At 37.1% G+C, this 19092-nt stretch overlaps 1 protein-coding gene across 4 annotated transcripts in view; it reads left to right on the top strand.

The window, feature by feature from the left end:
• LRRC28 (leucine rich repeat containing 28) overlaps positions 1-19092 on the top strand; it is a 200620-nt gene that overhangs the window by 37868 nt on the left and 143660 nt on the right. For all 4 annotated transcript variants that reach the window (XM_052659598.1, XM_052659597.1, XM_052659596.1 and 1 more), the window contains exons 4-5: positions 5181-5218; positions 5853-5990. In XM_052659598.1, coding sequence (XP_052515558.1) covers positions 5181-5218; positions 5853-5990 — 176 coding nt within the window. The remainder of the gene's footprint in view (positions 1-5180; positions 5219-5852; positions 5991-19092) is intronic.

Raw genomic sequence — 19092 nt, 5'->3', positions numbered from 1 at the left:
CGACTCTTTGTGACCCCATGGACTGTAGCTCGCCAGGCTCCTCTGTCCGTGGAATTTTCCAGGCAAGAAAACTGGAGCGGAATGCCATTTCCTTCTCTAGGAGATCTTCCCAATCTAGGGATCAAACCCACGTCTCTGGCTTTTCCTGCATTAGCAGGAGGAGTCTTTACCACTGCACCACCTGGGAAACCCCAGGATATACTCTGCATATAAGTTAAATATGCAAGGTGACAAGATACAGCTTGTCTTACTCTTTTCCCAAATTTGAACCAGTCAGTTGTTCCATTTAGAACATGACCTGTCTGTCTTGCGTGGCCCTGCATGGCATGGCTTATAGCTCCATTGAATCATGCAAGCCTCTTCACCATGACAAGGCTGTGATCCCTGAAAGGTTGTGTCTTTATAGCTTGCATCAAATTTGAAATTTTTAAACATTATTTCTTTAGATATTTATTTCTATGCCCTTATCTCTGGTCCCTACTTTTGGGACTCTTACCTGTTGTTAGTTTGATATTGTCCCATAATTACTGACACACAGTTACAGTTGTTTTCAGTCTTTATTTTTTTTAATATGCTTCATTTAGGACAAATTATGTTTCTCTATTTTCAGAGTTTTCTGCTTCAATATCTAATTTGCTGTTAATCCCACCTGGTGGAATTTTTATTTTTTATATTTGATCTCTAGAAGTGCTATTTGGGTCTTCTTTGTATGTTAACATTTGTCTTACAATGTTAATGTTTTTCTTTGAATACCTGAATATAATTATTATTTATGTTTTAAAGTTTTTATTTGCTAATTGCTTTATCTGTGTCATACCAGATAAAGTCTATTTGTGATAACTATTTTTTATCCTGGTTATTGGTCATATTTTCCTGATTCTTAGCACTTTTTCATTAGATGCTGGACCTTATAAATGTTAATTACTGAGTGTTACACTTTGTTGTCTTCCTTTTTGTGGTGCTTTATTCTGGCTTTAAAATTATTTGCAATTTAGTTTGATCCTTTCATGGTCTGTCTTTATGCTTTGTTAGGACAGATCTAGAGTAACCTCTACTGTAGGGATAGTTTAGCCCTATTACCCACAGAAGGCCTTTTGAGGATCTCATTTAAATGCACAAAACGATCAACAAGGATTTGGTACACTTGCTGCTCAGAACTTGAGTGCTTTCTAGCCCTGTATGAGTTCTGTGGACTGTTCAGCTGTTAGGTTTTCAGTTACTTTTTTGCCTGGAATGCATTTTAGAATTCAACTAAGAGTCAAAGGCTGCCTTGAAGTTTTGTTTTTTTGTTTTCTTTTATCAGTAGTACCTTCTCCAGAACTGTACTCCACAACTTCCAGCTGCCTCGGGATCCCTGAACTCTGCTATGTATCTTCGTAACTCCATGAGACTTGCATTCTTTGTTTGGTATCCACAGTCCACAATTTGCCTCTAGGCAAATTTGCCACTATTTGTTGTGAGCAACGAGTGAGTTGTTCACCTCACTTGTTTTTTCTCTCTCTAGCTGCCTCTTGTCAGTATCTGAAAATAATTGTTTCATATAATACATTCAGTTTTCTTATTGCTTATAGCAGTTGGGTTAATCTGGTCCCTATTATTTAATCATGACTGGAAATAAACGACTTGTTCCTTTAATTAAAAAAAATTTTAATTTGGACCAGTTTTGTATTTACAGAAAAGTTGTAAAGATACTAAGTACAGAGTTCTGGTATCTAGTTTCGCCTGCTGTCAACATCTTAATACAATTTTTGTGGAACTATTGTCAAAATTAAGAAACTGACATTGGCATATTACTATTAAGTAAATATCTATAATTTTATTTAAAAAAAAAACAGCCAGCCATTTTCCAAGGTGGCTATATTGTCATGCATTCTCACAAAAATGAATGCATCATTTTGAGTAGAAGAAATAGCTTGATGAAAACCACTTAGGTGGAGACACCACCATTTTAACTAATTTGAAATAAAAAAGTAAAGAGAAGGGACTTAAAATTGCCAAGCCTTGGATTACAGATGACTCATGATAACAATAATAACTATAACAATAACAGTGGGGTTCACTGAATTTTCTTCTAAGGGCTTTACATTTATTGATTCATTTAATCCTTACAATATCCCAATGTTCTTGATGCTATTATCCTCTAGTTCCATAGATTAAGAAAGTGAAAAGGTCACAGATTTTCCCCTGCTCACATGGCTAATAAGGTACACGCTGTCTGGCTCCAGGACCTACTCTCTGATCCATTCTGCCAAGGATGATTGTTTATCAGTTGCACATCGGAAAAACCTGAGATGGCCTTGGGCGTCTATATTTTGAAGACCGCTGGTGATTCCTATGTGTAGTCAGGATTGAGAACATTCTAAACTACTGCTTCTTCGTTATAATGTAGATAAATTTAATGTTTAAAATATGCTTATTTATTTTAATGATAATAGTGAATAATTTAGTTCTTGTTTTGACTGAGACGTTTTAAAGTCCTTTTATATAGGTAGAATGTTCAAACTCTTGCACAATTGCATTCATCTTATGTGCTAGCAAAGTAATGCTCAAAATTCTCCAAGCCAGGCTTCAACAGTATGTGAACCATGAACTTCCAGATGTTCAAGCTGAATTTACAAAAGGCAGAGGAACCAGAGATAAAATTGCCAACATCCATTGGATCATTGAAAAAGCAAGAGAGTTCCAGAAAAACATCTACTTTATTGACTATGCCAAAGCCTTTGACTGTGTGGATCACAACAAACTGTGGAAAATTCTTAGAGATGGAAATACCAGACCACCTGATCTGCCTCCTGAGAAATCTGTATGCAAGTCAAGAAGCAACAGTTGAAACTGTACATGGAACAACAGACTGGTTGCAAATTGGGAAAGGAGTACATCAAGGCTGTTATATTGTCACCTTGCTTATTTAACTTATATGCAGAGTCAGTCCAGTTCAGTTCAGTTGCTCAGTCCTGTCTGACTCTTTGCGACCCCACGAACCGCAGCACGCCAGGGCTCCCTGTCCATCATCAACTCCTGGAGTCCACCCAAACCCATGTCCATCGAGTTGGTGATGCCATCCAACCATCTCATCCTCTGTCGTCCCCTTCTCCTCCTGCCCTCGATCTTTCCCAGCATCAGGGTCTTTTCCAGTGAGTCAGCTCTTCGCATCAGGTGGCCAAAGTATTGGAGTTTCAGCTTCAACATCAGTCCTTCCAGCGACACCCAGGACTGATCTCCTTTAGGATGGACTGGTTGGATCTCCTTGCAGTCCAAGGGACTCTCAAGAGTCTTCTCCAATACCACAGTTGAATAGCATCAATCCTTCTGGGTTATGCAGAGTACATCATGTGAAACGCTGGGCTGGATGGAGCACAAGCTGGTGTCAAGATTGCTGGGAGAAATACCAATAACCTCAGATACACAGATGACACCATCCTCATGGCAGAAAGCAAAGAAGGACTAAAGAGCCTCTTGATGAAAGTGAAAGAGAAGAGTGAAAAAGCTGGCTTAAAACTCAACATTCAGAAAACGAAGATCACGGCATCCTGTCCCATCACTTCATGGCAAATAGATTGGGAAACAGTAAGAGACTGTATTTTTCGGGCTCCAAAATCATTGCGGATTATGACTGCAGCCATGAAATTAAAAGACACTTACTCCTTGGAAGAAAAGTTATGACCAGCCTAGACAGCATATTAAAAAGCAGAGAGACATTACTTTACTAACAAAGGTCCATATAGTCAAAGCTGTGGTTTTTCCAGTAGTCATGTATGGATGTGAGAGCTGGACTATAAAGAAAACTGAGTGCCGAAGAATTGATGCCTTTGAACTGTGGTGTTGAGTGACTGAACTGAACTGAACAGATATAGGTAGGACTAGAACTGAAGCAAATATTTTGCAGATTACAGAAGAATCAGTTATCTCTCTGTTTGGTGTCTGGGCACTCTGCCTTTTTGTGTAACACATGCAAATGTGTGTTTGTGTGTGTGTGTGTGTGTGTGTGTGTGCGTATACTTACATGTTGTTTTCTGGCATAAAGAATTTTTAGAGTAATCTGACTAAGTAGTTAGATATTGCTTCCTAAGAGTAATGTTTAAAGAATACTTACCTTAAAATATGGATACATTTAAAAAAATAAAATAGGGAATCATTTTGTGTGCACAAAGCAAGGAATAAAATGAATCATAGAATGGTTTAAAATCGGTTAAATGGTGTTAGGCCCAGAAGGTTAATACCCACACAAAATTGATTTAATCCAGCATATAGAAATCTTAAATTTATCAATTTTGTATCTTACTTATTTTTTAATAGACTTTTTAACATTTGATATTAGGCTATAAAATATAGAAGACTAAATTCTGTTTAAAATATGTGAAGATTGATTATGAAGTATAATAAGATAGTAGTTTTGAAAATAGTTTATCAAAATCTAGTTCTCTGGTCTCAAAATCAGTGATACAGTTTATTTTAAAAATTATTACTATGTGATTTTCATTGGTCACTATTGTTTGGCTCTGAATAGTTGGCTGCTGACTGCATGATGTCTCCACCAGAGAGTGCTAGAGATACTTCAGTGGGGAATGTGATTCACTTAGGCTTGCCTGGACTTGTCAGTGGGTTAGACCTTTTTTATTTTTAGGAAAGAATTTGATTTCTTGTTTACAAAATTCCGCTTGCTGTGAATAAATTCTATATCTTGACAGTTGAGTATTTCTACAGATATTGTAAATGATAAGTATTTAATCACTTCATTCTTGGTTCACCTAGCTGTCTTGAAATATCTTTGATTTGATTATTTTGTGACGTTATCCTTTAAAAATTAAAAGTTGTGTTTCCCTATACACAGTAGTTGTTGACTTTTCTTAACATTATTAGGTGTTTTGCTGAAAACCTTCATTACTTAAAACGAGCTAGAGAAACTAGTAATGTGTTTTATGAGCTTAAATAATTGTTTATTGTGTATGCTTTTTAAAACAGAAACTGAATTAGCAAATAGTTTTAATATTTGCAATTCTAGCATACAGTATTATTCTCAAAGTATTATTAATTATTTTGTGCTATGCATTTAGAATAGTGTATGAAAGAAAGTCTGGTCCTTTTATTATATTCAGTAAATTTCTAAGTGAGCATTTTACAGGGTGATTATCTAGCAGAAGTACTAAGTGATAATAACTTTTTTCCCTTCTTTTTTCTAGGTATCTTCACTCAAATAACATAGTTGTGGTTCCGGAAGGTAAATACACTTTCAGTTTTTACTAATAGTTAGGAGATGCTAGAGTTAAATCTGTGCTTTATAATAGTAGAACAGATTGTCTCTTTAAACCTATTTTGGTTGGAGTATTAGGGAATTTTAATTATAAAACATCATTATTAGTTTCAAAGCTTTTTTCCCCTCTAATTAGTAAGTCTAGTTAACAGTGGCAGTTAAATTTAATAAGTATAAAATATTTATAATGGTTAAGTAAATTATTATCAGATAAATTGACATTGGGTAAATAATAAAATAACTTCTAGTTTATTAAATTGAGTTAAGCATTTTGGTTAGATAAAAAAGACTATATTATTTCATGAATTATTTATTCAAGTAGTTTTTTACATTGTTTTAACATTTTTATTTGTAATCTTTTTAAAGTTTACATATATTGAGGTGGAAGTGTTACTTCATAGAATGTTGTTTGATACTATACTACAATAAAAATGTTTTAAAAAATTAATTTGATACATGCTTTTACTATTATGTCAGCATCAGAGATAGGGATATTAAGTATTAAAATATTTAAACTTGGATAATATTTAATTGCATTAAAAGTTGGTCTTAACACTTGAGTCAAATTAATTTTGCTTTTACCCTTCTTTTCTCTTCAAAGCCATTGGGTCCCTTGTAAAACTACAATGTTTGGATCTTAGTGACAATGCCTTAGAAATCGTTTGCCCAGAAATTGGTCGTCTGAGAGCTTTACGTCATCTTCGATTAGCTAATAACCAGCTGCAATTCCTACCTCCAGGTAATCACCGTCTGTAGCACAGAAGCTTCTTGTCTGTTCCGAGGCTATTTTTATTAATATTTCTCACTGTGTGTCTAGGCAGTGGGCTTTGGGTGTATCTGTGAGTTTCTGATTGTCCGCTTGTTAGAGGAGGATGGTAAGGGATGTGGATGGACTATGACTAAGTCTTTTCCCTGATGCAGACATAAGAAGACTGCATTTATGTTTTTGAGCTGCAATTACTACAGTTGTGCATTGCAGTCAGTGCCCCTTCAAATCACTGCCCTGGTGAATTATTTGTACCAAAAGCTACTTTAGTTTTGAATTTCACATAAGGGAATTTATATGAACTTTGCATTGTAGTGTCTGAAAAGCAGATACATGCAGTGTTTTCTCTAGTGAGGTAAATGATGTGCATTAACTTTGATTTAATGTGGATCATACTAGAATTTAGTAGCAGAATTGAAGTTTGACTTCTTGAACTAATTGTCACTTCTGCCTGCTGATCATTCTATTAGATTATGATGTACATACAGACAGTACCAAAATCCTGCCTTCTCCTGAGCTACTGTTAAGTCCTTTGACTCTCTTACAAGGGATATTCAGAGACCTTTCTTTATGAACCCTCACACTTGGAGATTCCTCTGTCTTATGTCATTTCCCATATTTTTAAAGCAGTGAAGTATGATTTAAGAAAATAGCTTGTGCTTCAGGTATTACATGAAAGTACTCTGCATTCAAAAATAAGCAGAAAAAAAAATACAGACACCACTCACATTGACTGGGAGTATTTGTACCTAGTAACTCTTGGTATTCCTGAGTCTTTTAGTGTATCCAAGTGAAATATATGACTCAACCAAAATTACAAATTACTACCTGCCTTAGAACTTCAGGGATATATGAAGCTGTTAAAAATTACTTATGTTAAATCCATGAATGAATTTATAATTTAAAGAATACTTTCTCCAAAGTTTTTCAAGTACAGAAATTTCTAATTGAAACAGTAGTTGATTAATTTTTGGACTTTATGTGCCGACTTTAATATATGCATTCAATATTGTATACAAAAATGGTATTAGTATAGCAGTTAACTAACCTCATATAAAGTGTCTTACTTTTTATAACTCTGCTTAGTACAAAAAATTTTAATATGGTGTAGGAGTATGATCTTTGCTTTAAATTTTGTTGTATGTAATCAGACTCAATGGTGCTTCATCTTGAAGCTTGATTTCATCAAGTTTATGTATTCACATACTTAGGAAATTAGATTCTCTTGCAGAGATTGTATAGAAAATGTATCAGCAAAGATATACTTTATATTTTCAGAATATTTTTATATATCAGCTTATATAAGATATAGAGTCAAAATGCATGGATATAACACTGAATATTTTAGATTTGATTGTATTTTCAAATATGAAATTCATAAAAGATGTGTTACAGAATCAAAATGCATGGCTATAATACTGTGTTCATAAGCGCCTTTTTCTATACGTTTAAAGAATGTACGAGTAACAGAACTCTCTATTACAACATTGTTCTTTGTGTTCTGTTCTTCTGTCTTTTCCTGTAATGTAGAACATTTTGTGGTAAAATGGAGCCATTTCCTTTCATTATATACTCAGAGGTTAAGGGTATACTAATAATGTCATTGACTGCTTCCTAATAACAAGTGGAGGGTATAGATTTCCTGGCTACCTTCATGTAATTTAAAATTTATATCTCACCTGTTTCATAATAGATTTGAAGCATTTACTTCTGATTTTATCTCCCTAGCTTATTTCTGTTGCTTGTGTTGTTTTTTGCTTGTTTTAAGTAAAATGACATACAGTAGTATCTATGTATTTTGAGTAGAAACTTTTGATTAAGCTATGTATATAGTTTTTGTTTTTTTTTCTGGGCCATCATAAATACAGTGCTCTAGATCTTACTAATTTTTGAGGTAATTTCAATGTTATGATTTGAATGGGAGAGGGGCTTGGTACACATCTACCAAGTGTACCCAATCATTAGGGACATACTATGGAAAAGTATTTCAACTGTAGTAAAAAATGTGAGGAATTGCCATATGGTGTCCATTTAATGATGGTAGCCTCCAGTTGATATCTGTTAGCCTCTTCTGTTAGTACCTGTTCCATGCTATTGGTATAGTCTTATATGTTATATGTATGTGAAAGACTTAATACTTTATTATGTGTGTTGTATTTGTAGTTGAAAAACCTTTGGATGTGATTTCACATTCAGTATTTAAAATTTAAAAATTTGAGAGCAGTATTTGAAACATTTAAAATATCTAAATGGCTAATAGTTTTAAAATTAGTATCTAAGAATGGATTACAGGGGCTTCATGAATGCCCTCAAATTGTATGGACAGTTTGGTGTTTGTGGCTATGTACATATTGCTTTAAAGAAGGTCCAGTGTGTTTATGAATTTCTCAAACAGGCCCATGACTCATATAGTTGGTTCCCTTGGATTGTTTGTCAGTACCCATTCTTTGGGAATGTCCCTTTCCCCCTGCTGTTGGGTTCCAGAGTACTGCCATTTTTCTGCCTTGTACGTTGCTTTCTCTCCACAGTTCCTTGATCCTGGTGTAGGTAATCCAAGCGAGTCCAGTTCTCTTCCTGGGCATTTTGAAAGAGACTGTAGGGGAGAAGCAAAGAGAAAAGAGAGGACAGAGGAGGGTGAGAAAGGAAATCAGGCACTCTTTCCTCTCTGGGCTTCTACACAATGCTATGTAATCTTGTGGAATCTGGTAGTAGCCATGTGGGCAGGAAAACAGAGAGAAAAAGATGAAGTAGATACCTCGAAAGAAGATGGAGTCAGAGACTTTCTAAGTTTTTTCTTATTTCCCAATCACTGATTCTGTTCTTAAGCCCCATGAAGTGAAGTGTTAGTTGCTCAGTTGAGTCCGACTCTTTGTGATCCCGTGGTCTGTTCATGGAGTTCTCCAGGCAAGAATACTGAAGTGGGTTGCCATTCCCTTCTCCAGGAGATCTTCTGGACCCAGGGATCAAAGCCGGGTCTCCTGCATTGCTGGCAGATTCTTTACCATCTAAGCTACCAGGGAAGCCCTGTTTAAGCCCATAAACTGTGCTTAAGCTAGCTCTAATTGGCTTCTGTGAATTGCCACCCAAAGAGCTCCATATAAAATAGCTGTCCCAAAGGCTTGATTTTTATTTTGCATAAGTAAAAATTGTATACATTTAAAATGGACAGTGTTATATTTTGACATATGTATATATTGTGAAATAATTACTATAGTCAAACTAATTAATGTATTTGTCACCTCTCAATGACTTCCCTGGTGTCTCAGACAGTGAAAAGCATCTGCCTACAATGCAGGAGACCTGGGTTTGATCCCTGGGTCTTCCCCTGGAGAAGGAAATGGCAGCCCACTCCAGTATTGTTGCCTGGAAAATCCCATGGACGGAGGAGCCTGGCAGGCTGCAGTCCATGGGGTCGCAAAGAGTTGGGACACAACTAAGCGACTTCACTTTCACTTCACCTCTCAATTACCATTTGTGTGTGTGGTTCAAGCACTTGAGATTACTCTCTTAGCAAACTCAAATACATAATACATTATTATTCAGTTGCCTTTTAAAAAACCTTTTTTTATGGTAAATTTTAAGCAGAATAGAATAATATGCCCTTATATATCCAATACCTAACTTTAACAATTTATCATGGATTTATCCTCTCTTACATTTTTATTTTGTTCTTCATGTTTTTATCCTCACTTTCTTACAGTTTTTTAAAAATTAGGATAAAATTGACATAACAGTGAATTGCTCAAGTTTATAGCCCTGAGTTTTGACAAATGTTTGTACTCATGTAAGCAGCATCTTATTTGAGATACAAAACATTTCCATTACTCCAGAGGGTTCTCTTACACCATATCTAGTCAGTGTTTGCTATAGGTAAACTCCACTCTGATTTCTCTTACTATGGATTAATTTCATCTCTTGTTGAAAATAAAGTAAATGGGGACATGGAATTCTCTGTTTGACTGTCACTCAAAGTAAAGGTTTCCGGACGCACCCATGCTGTTGTATGTGTCAGCAGTTCATCATCTGTTTCTTGCAGAGTAGAATGCCATTGTATAAACTGCACTTTATAGCTTATTTTCCTCTTAGTGGACATGTCAGTTTTTTTCTCATTTTGGGCTATTATCAATAAAACTAATATGCATGCATGCATGCTAAGTTACTTCAATCGTGTCCACATCTGACCCTTTGCACCCCTGTGGACCATAAGTGACCAGGCTCCTCTGTCCATGGGATCCTCCAGGCAAGGAGACTGGAGTGGGTTGCCTTGCCTCCTCCAGGGCATCTTCCCGACCCAGGGATCAAACCCACATCTCTTACATCTCCTGCATTGGCAGGTGGCTTCCTTACCACTGACACCGCCTGAATCCCTATAGACATTCTTGTATAAGACTTTTTATGGACTTACATTTTCATTTCTCTTGGGTAAATATATCTGTTAGGGGAAATGTGATACATAATATAGGTATATGTTTAACTTTAAGAAATTGCCCAGCAGTTTTTTTTTTTTTTTTCATTAAAAAAATTATTTATTTTAATTGGAGGCTAATTACTTTACAATATTGTGGTGGTTTTTGCCATACATTGACACAAATCAGCCACGGGTGTACATGTGTCCCTAATCCTGAACCTCCCTCCCCATCCCATCCCTCAGGGTTGTCCCAGTGCACCGGCTTTGCCCTGCTTCATGCATCAAACTTGAACTGGTCATCTATTTCACATATAGTAATATGCATGATTCAGTGCTTTTTTCTCAAATCATCCCACACTCGCTGCCTTCTCCCACAGAGTCCAAAAGTTTGTTCTTTACATCTGGGTCTCTTTTGCTATCTCTCATATAGGGTCGTTGTTACCATCTTCCTAAATTCCATAAATATGCATTAGTATACTGTATTGGTATTTTTCTTTCTGGCTTCCTTCACTCTATATAATAGGCTCCAGTTTCATCCACCTCATTAGAACTGATTCAAATGTGTTCTTTTTATAGCTGTGTAGTATTCCATGTGTATATGCACCACAGCTTTCTTATCCATTCATCTGCTGATGGACATCTAGGTTTCTTCCATGTCCTGGCTATTATAAACAGTGCTGTGATGAACATTGGGGTACACATGTCTCTTTCAATTCTGGTTTCCTCGGTGTGTATGCCCAGCAGTGGGATTGCTGGGTCATAAGGCAGTTCTATTTCCAGTTTTTTAAGGAGTCTCCACACTGTACTCCATAGTTGCTGTACTAGTTTGCATTCCCTCCAACAGTGTAAGAGGGTTCCCTTTTCTCCACACCCTCTCCAGCATTCATTGCTTACAGACTTTTCAGAGAAGGCAATGGCAACCCACTCCAGTACTCTTGCCTGGAAAATCCCATGGACGGAGGGGCCTGGTGGGCTGCAGTCCGTGGGGTCGCTAGGAGTCAGACACGACTGAGCTACTTCACTTTCACTTTTCCCTTTCATGCATCGGAGAAGGAAATGGCAACCCACTCCAGTGTTCTTGCCTGGAGAATCCCAGGGACCGGGGAGCCTTGTGGGCTGCTGTCTATGGGGTCACACAGAGTTGGACGCGACTGAAGCGACTTAGTAGTAGACTTTTTGATGGCAGCCGTTCTGACCAGTGTGAGATAGTACCTCATTGTGGTTTTGATTTGCATTTCTCTGATAATGAGTGGTGTTGAGCATCTTTTCATGTGTTTGTTAAGTGGTTATATTAATACCATTTTATGCTTCTCATGGAAATAGATGAGAGTTCTAGTTACTCTGAATGTTTGCTAGTATTTGATATTATCTTTTTTTTTGCTAGTATTTGGCTTTGTTTAACTATAGAAATGGAGAAGTTGTATTGAGTTGCTTTAATTTGTATTTAACTGAGTTTGTCCTTCCCTCTTGACTAGGGGTATGGAGCACCTTCTGATGTATTTGTGGGGTATTCCAAATCTTTCTGAATTGCAGGCAGTGTCTTCCTGCTTTACAGACCAGCGGCGCTATTAGGTTGTTGAAGAATTCTCTCTGCTTTCTAGTTCTGTCCCTTGCTCTCTGTGCCTTGAAAGCTGTAGTAGCCTTGCTGCCCAGTCGCTGGCCTGTGTATGGCAGCCCTGTTCTCTAAAAGTGGGTCTTGCCTCTGCAAAGTTTCTCTTGGCTTTCCTGTTATCTTCCATTTCAGGCTTTCCTCAGCTCAAAGCCTGGAAGGTTTGGTGGAGATGATCTCAACTCTCTTCCCTTGCCCCCATTTTTGGTGGACTAGTGGGAAAGAGTTTGTGAGTGTGTGTGTGGTTGGGGGCGGGGGTCACGGGTAGTTCATGCCACCTCTCCCTGTGTCTGTGGCTCCTCTGGATTATATGCTAGTGTGCCAGTCCATGTATAGCCCTTCAAAGCAGTTAGACGGCTTTCTCTCTAACCCTTGTCTGTGGCAGATTCCTTATCCTATTACAGTCAAGTGTGTTAGCAACTGGGAATCTCTTCTCTTTTAAAATATGCTTATCACTTTTCGGGGTTGATTCAGGTTTCTGGGTGTTCTCAGTCTTTGACAAATTTTAAAAGCTGTAATTATGTAGCTTTTCCAGTTTCTTTTCATGGTTTGGGTTTAAGTGACAACTCCCTTGACTTTCTGTTTTCTTATTGGAATTGAGTTCTCCTCCCTCACAGGCTGTTGCAATTTGGTTTTTGTTTCTCCCTGCCTTTCTTTCTCTACCTCTTTTTTGTCTTCTTTTGGATTACTTGAGTATGTTCTAGTGTTCCATTTTATTTCCTCTACTTTAGAAGAAAAGTTTAGGTTTTTCTTTAGAATTTACAGTATGCACCCTTAACTTACTACAGCTTACTTGGGATATTGTACCACTTAATATAAGTTTTAAGAACCTTCCAACAGTATACTTCCATTCACCCTCCTGCCTTTGTGTTACTGTACCGTGTATTTTATCTCTATATACTTATGGACCCTACAGTATGTTTATTTTGCAAAAATCAGTTGTCTCTAAGGGGAATCACAATTTTAAAAAAAAAGGTATTCTTTGTATTTACCCATTATTTACCATTTCCTGTACTCTGTTCCTTCTTGTAGATCTCTTTTTTGGTATTATTTCTCTTCAGCCTAAAGTACTTTTTAAAATATTTCTTATAGTGCAATTCTCCTGGCAATGAACTATGATCATTTCCCTTTTTGTGAAAATGTTCTGTATTTCATCTTGGACTTTTAAGGATATTTTCTCGAGATACAGGATTCTGGGTTGACAAGATGGTTTTTTCTAAGCACTCTTAAAGACAACCTTTCATTGTTTTCTGACCTCATTGTTTCTAATGAGAAGTCAGTTGTAATTTGTAGTTTTGTTATCCCATATGTGTGTTTTCCTATGGCTACATTAGATATTTTCTCTTTATCTTTGTTGTCAGCAGTTTACGTATGATGTGCCATGATGTAGGACTTTTTACATTTATCCTGCATAGGCTTTTCTTGATTCCCAAATTGGAAAGTTTCTGATTATTTTTCTCTATATAGTTTTCTGCCCCACATTTTTTTCTGTTTATCTGTCTTCTACTGCAGTAACTTCTTTTGTGCTCTCGAGTATTTTATTTATTAAGCCCTTCACTCTCTCACAGCTTTTTCCTCTTTAGTACCTTCTCTTGCATTTTCTAGCTGCTTAAACTCCCAAACTGTGACCTTCAGCACTGTGAGACTGCAGTGTTCCACTTGGGTTCCCCCTCCCTGTTTTGTGGCCAAGAAAGCCTTGTCCAGGTTGGGACACAAGGGGTATTTCCCTATTTCAGTGATCAGAGTCCTTTGTTTCCTGTCTGTTACTTGAAAACAGTTTTCTCATTTATTTTTGACTAGTTGTATTGCTGTATTTTGGTTGGAAGCAAGTCTGGTATAGTGACCTTGTCATATCTGGAAGTGAAAACCCTGTTAGATGTTCTTTGGTTTCTAATCTGATTGTTTACCTGTATTCTTTTATATAACTTGTAAGCCATTGAAACATTTATATCTTGCATTCTCCCACGTCTAGTATCAAAACTATATCATTGTTTGTTACAGAAGAATAAATTTAAACTCATTTTCTTCCAAAAGCCTAGTCTGACTTAAGTAAAACTACGTGATCTGTTATGAAGGGAAGTACGACACACTTACAAATAAAGGATTTCTGGAGAAAGATTTCCATCAGTGCAGAGCTATTTGCCAAATACCTTATGACTCACTATTGGCCACAAAAGCAAATGGATATTAGAAGAGTCAGAAAAACCAGCTATCCCTTGATTGTCAAGAAAATCCTGATGCTTTTGTGATTCACTGTAAACCCTCTGTGAATTCCCATGAGAGAAGAATATGGTAACAAACAAACCCCAATATGTAACTAAGAGTCAGAAAAGTTGTTGCTTACATCTGGCATGATAAATCAGCTTGTTTCTCTGAAATGATTTTGTCCTTAAAAAGTTGTTTTGTATACCAAAAAAGGAAAGATTTTTAGCCCAAATTGAAAACACTGAAGCAATCTGTGTTATACTTGCAATGGATAAAAGCAGGCAAAAACAGAAATACATACTACATATAAGTAGCAGGAATTGTTCTAAAACTCAAGCTTCAAGTATGGTCAAGTTTATCATTTTCTACTTAAAATTTATTTTTCTTCTGGTTAAGCCTCTGTTGCTTTATTGGAATGAAATTTAGTATCTCTTCTTAGATCTGTCCTGTTGCCGCCTAAATTATTCTGAAATCTTTATGCTCATCGCTGGCAGTCAGGAGCTGTAGATGAGCCTTCTTGCTGCAGAGGACAGGAAGCCTGGTCATGCTGCAGCCTCCCCGGTTGCTTGCTGCCCCACCGTTGAGACTTCATTGGTGCAGTCTGACTGATAGTCGTGCAGGCTGCTGTGACTTCTCAGAGTTGCTGACCCTTCTGCGGATACAAGCCTGGTCAGAGGGGCTCCACGTTCGCGTCTGTGGGTCATGGCTTCTAGGGTTGATAGGGGGTCCCAGGAGCACTGGGTCAGCCCTGGTTTCACTGTGCCTGTGTTCACCCTTGCTTCTTTAGTAGTCAACTCAAAGGGAGAAGAGAGCAGTTCTCGTCTTGAATCTTCAAAACACCAAGGATCTAATTGTGCCAGTCGCTCAGTCGTGTCTGACTCTTTGCTACCCCATGGGCTGTAGCCTACCAGGCTCCTCTGTCCATGGGATTTTCCAGGTAGCAGTACTGGAGTAGTCTGCCATTTCCTTCTCCAGGGGATCTTCCCAACCCAGGGCTCGAACCCGGGTCTCCCGCATTGTAGACAGACGCTTTACTGTCTGAGCCACCAGGGAAGTCTCTAATTGTGCCACCTGCCACCAAATAATCAAGGTGGTTCACCCCTGTATTACCCTCCTTGGGTGGATGCCATAGCAATTCAGAGTGATTCACCTTCCTAGTGAAACAACTTTTCCGTGATTCCACATCAGTACTGACAAAATAGCTAGCTAGCACTTTTCTCACTAAAAAATGTAACTGATCAATCTGGTAGAGTCCCCTCTGGTGTTACCAGGCTATGTAAGTATAGTCAGCAATATATGTAAATAGACTTTCTATTTGGTAGGATTAGCTGCACGACCTGGGGCATTTACTGTTTCACCTACTCAACAAAAAAGTATTTGTTGGCTCCAAATATGTTCTGTGTCCTAGAGGAAGTGGGGACAGTGAAGAGATACCAAAATCTAGAGCCAGGCTTCAAAGGAGCTTGTAATATTTTATTGTTGAATAGTTTAAACTGTTAACTTCCGGGGAAGAGACTAGGTAGAGAAGAGAGAGAGAAGTATTGATTGTGCTAGTAACTGGTCATTATCTTGATATAGTGCCAAGTGGTTCAGGAATCTAGTTTGACAGCTAATAAGGCTAAAATCTACCCACCCTCAGTTTGCTAGATGACCAGTGAATAAATGAATAAATTGTCCACCAGAGTGCTAAACTCATATTCAGAAGCTGTTCTGAATATGTGTATATAAGTGTCTTTTATAGACATAATAAGCTACTTTATTAGTCTGGCTCGCAGGTAGTACTTCCCTGGTGGCTCAAATGGTAAAGAATCTGCCTGCAGTGTGGGAGACCTGGGTTTGGTCCCTGGGTCGGGAAGTTCCCCTGGAGAAGGGAGTGGCAACCCGCTTCAGTATTCTGGAGAGTCCCATGGACAGAGGAGCATGGGAGGCTATAGTCCATGGGGTCACAAGGAGTCAAATACAACTGAGCACATGGCATACACACAGCACTTTATCCTATATATTAATAGTTAAATGTATATTAGTAACTTTATAATAATACAGAGATTTTTCAGTTCAGACTTTTACATAAAATTATTTAGTGTACTAGATTAGATAAAACAGATTAAATCAGAGTAAATTTCTGTCAGTAATATTACATATTGTAAAATTTGGTTACAAACAGTTAAAACTTCTAAATTATATTTTAAAACTTTTACAAGTTTGAAAATTATGTAAAAGTCTTAGAATAAAAATGACCATTAAAATTCTTCTAAAAGAAAAAGAATTTGTTTTCTGGGCCATGCATCCTTCTCAGTACAAAAAAATACAGAAAGTACTCCTTTTAAGGTAAGGTGTGAGGGGAAGTGGTAGAAAACTTGCCAAATGTCAGAAACACAGAAGTTTATTCTGGTGATACTTTTTAAAAAGGCGAAAGAAGAAAAGTTGGTCCCTCAGAGAAAAAGGGAAAAAAGAGAAAAGTTGGAAAGCCTCTCCCATCAATCATGCTATTGAATTCCTTTCCATGGGCCATTCCTTTGTGAAAAAATTTCAAAGCAGCTAATGTCGTGATAGCAGTGATCTAATTTGAAGTCTTTTAAGGAGAATGCTTCCAAATTCACTTCACATGCAGTGTTTTCCCTTTCTGTATGCAGTTACACCATGGTGTATTACCAGCTTGGTGCTGTATGGGAACCTTGAAACAATACTGAAGTCAGTGGAGAGATTCAAAAGAAGTCAGGCATGATGTGAGGGACCGAGCTGTTTACATGGTGTGCAAGAGCAAATGGCATGGGGTTGAATATTTTCCATTATTTTGTCTTTGAAGTGTATCTAGCTCATAGTCTGTCCTGTACACTGTTTTCAGGATTATCTTTCTAAAATACAGATTTGGCAAACTACATCTCCAATTAAAATCCTTTATTGAAATAATTTGTGAGAAGTGTGTGGTTGCCAGACTAGAAGCCCATATTGGGTTCATAATCATTTGTTTATTATGAAGACCAGGAATTAGGAATATTAAAAGAAAAAAAAGCCTGATGATTGTAAAAGTGTTCATAGTCTTTTGGAATAAACTTTCTTGAGAACTTACAAATGTGTTTTCTTCAATGCAACCTATTAATGAGAATTCAGGCATTTTTATTTAATGTATTTTTAAATTCAGATCAACTTGCAGTATTTTGAAGGTGGTATGCAGCAATTTCTATCACACCTTTTTATATTTTGGCAAAACTTGGGTTTATAATTCAGTTTTACTAAAGGACTTCAAGTATTAAGCATGTTTTTCTTAATAGAGTGATTTGATATATTGCATTTATTGAGCAATCTTTGGGAAAGGCAAGTGTTAGATATGTAAACAAAGATTATATTTTAATGGTTATTTTATGGTTTTAATTGAGTTTTCTACCTTGATTTCAATATATTGTTGTTTTGTGACATAATGAGAAAATTATGGTTTCATTTTAATTGTGGAGAAAAATTAGCTGGCAGAGTATAGATGATGTGCTGAAATTGGTATTTCTTAAAAAGTAATGTCTTCAATATGTATTTTGTTTTATTTTTTATATGTTATTTGAACATGCTTATTGCTTCTTCTGTAAATTATGTTTTATAATGTTAAAGGTTTTAATTTAAATCAGATTGTCTGTTCTGCAGGTAATTTTAAAATTAATGATTGTTTTAGTGCACAAAAACCTTTATAATTTGCCAAGGATTGGTGTAATGAGAAGTAAACAAAATTTAATTTGTTAAAAACTCCCCCTGCCTCCGCCCTTTTGTTTAATTTTTTTAATGATTTCTTTTAAAAAAATCACCATTTTAAGCAGATGCATTAATGTTTTTGAGCAGTTTGTTTTAGTTTTTATTGTGTATTTATAAAGTAGTGAAAGAGGAGAATGAAAAGGTTGGCTTGAACCTCAACATTCAGAAAACTGAGATCATGGCATCTGGTCCCATCACTTCATGGCAGATAGATGGGGAGATAGTGGCTGACTTTATTTTTCTGGGCTCCAAAATCACAGCAGATGGTGATTGCAGCCATGAAATTAAAAGATGCTTACTCCTTGGAAGGAAAGTTATGACCAACCTAGAGAGCATATTAAAAAGCAGAGACATTACTTTGTCAACAAAGGTCCATCTGGTCAAGGCTATGGTTTTCCCAGTGGTCATGTATGGATGTGAGAGTTGGACTGTGAAGAAAGCTGAGTGCCGAAGAATTGATGCTTTTGAACCGTGGTGCTGGAGAAGACCCTTGAGAGTCCCTTGAACTGCAAGGAGATCCAACCAGTCCATCCTAAAGGAGATCAGTCCTGGGTGTTCATTGGAAGGACTGATGCTGAAGCTAAAACTCCAATACTTTGGCCACCTGATGCAAAGAGCTGACTCACTGGAAAAGACTCTGATGCTGGGAAAGATTGAGGGCAGGAGGAGAAGGGGACGACAGAAGATGCGATGGTTGGATGGCATCATCGACTCGATGGACATGGGTTTGGGTGAACTCTGGGAGCTGGTGATGGACAGGGAGGCCTGGTGTGCTACAGTTCATGGGGTTGCAAAGACTGAGCGACTGAACTGAACTCAGACACGACTGAGCGACTGAACTGAACTGAACTGAAGAAAATTTGAAATCAAAATAGTGGCTATGGAAGTGATGAAAGGTGGTTGTATATCCCTTCTACTTCCTAGCTAGATTTGCTGACTTCCCTGATCCTGACTTATTCTGAAAGAGAATCAAAGTCTGGCAGATCTGTTTTGATGACTTTTATTTTTAGTTTTAATAGTTTGGTATTCATCACTTTATTATGAATTTATAGTACCAATATTAACATCTTATTATCAGTTTCTTTTTAGGAGTAACAGTGGTTTTGTAGGAGTCA

The sequence above is a fragment of the Budorcas taxicolor genome, chromosome 21 (genome assembly GCF_023091745.1).
Source record: "Budorcas taxicolor isolate Tak-1 chromosome 21, Takin1.1, whole genome shotgun sequence".
In the NCBI taxonomy this organism is placed as follows: domain Eukaryota; kingdom Metazoa; phylum Chordata; class Mammalia; order Artiodactyla; family Bovidae; genus Budorcas; species Budorcas taxicolor.
Note: the sequence above shows the minus strand (reverse complement) of the source record. Positions and strands in the feature narration are given on the sequence as shown.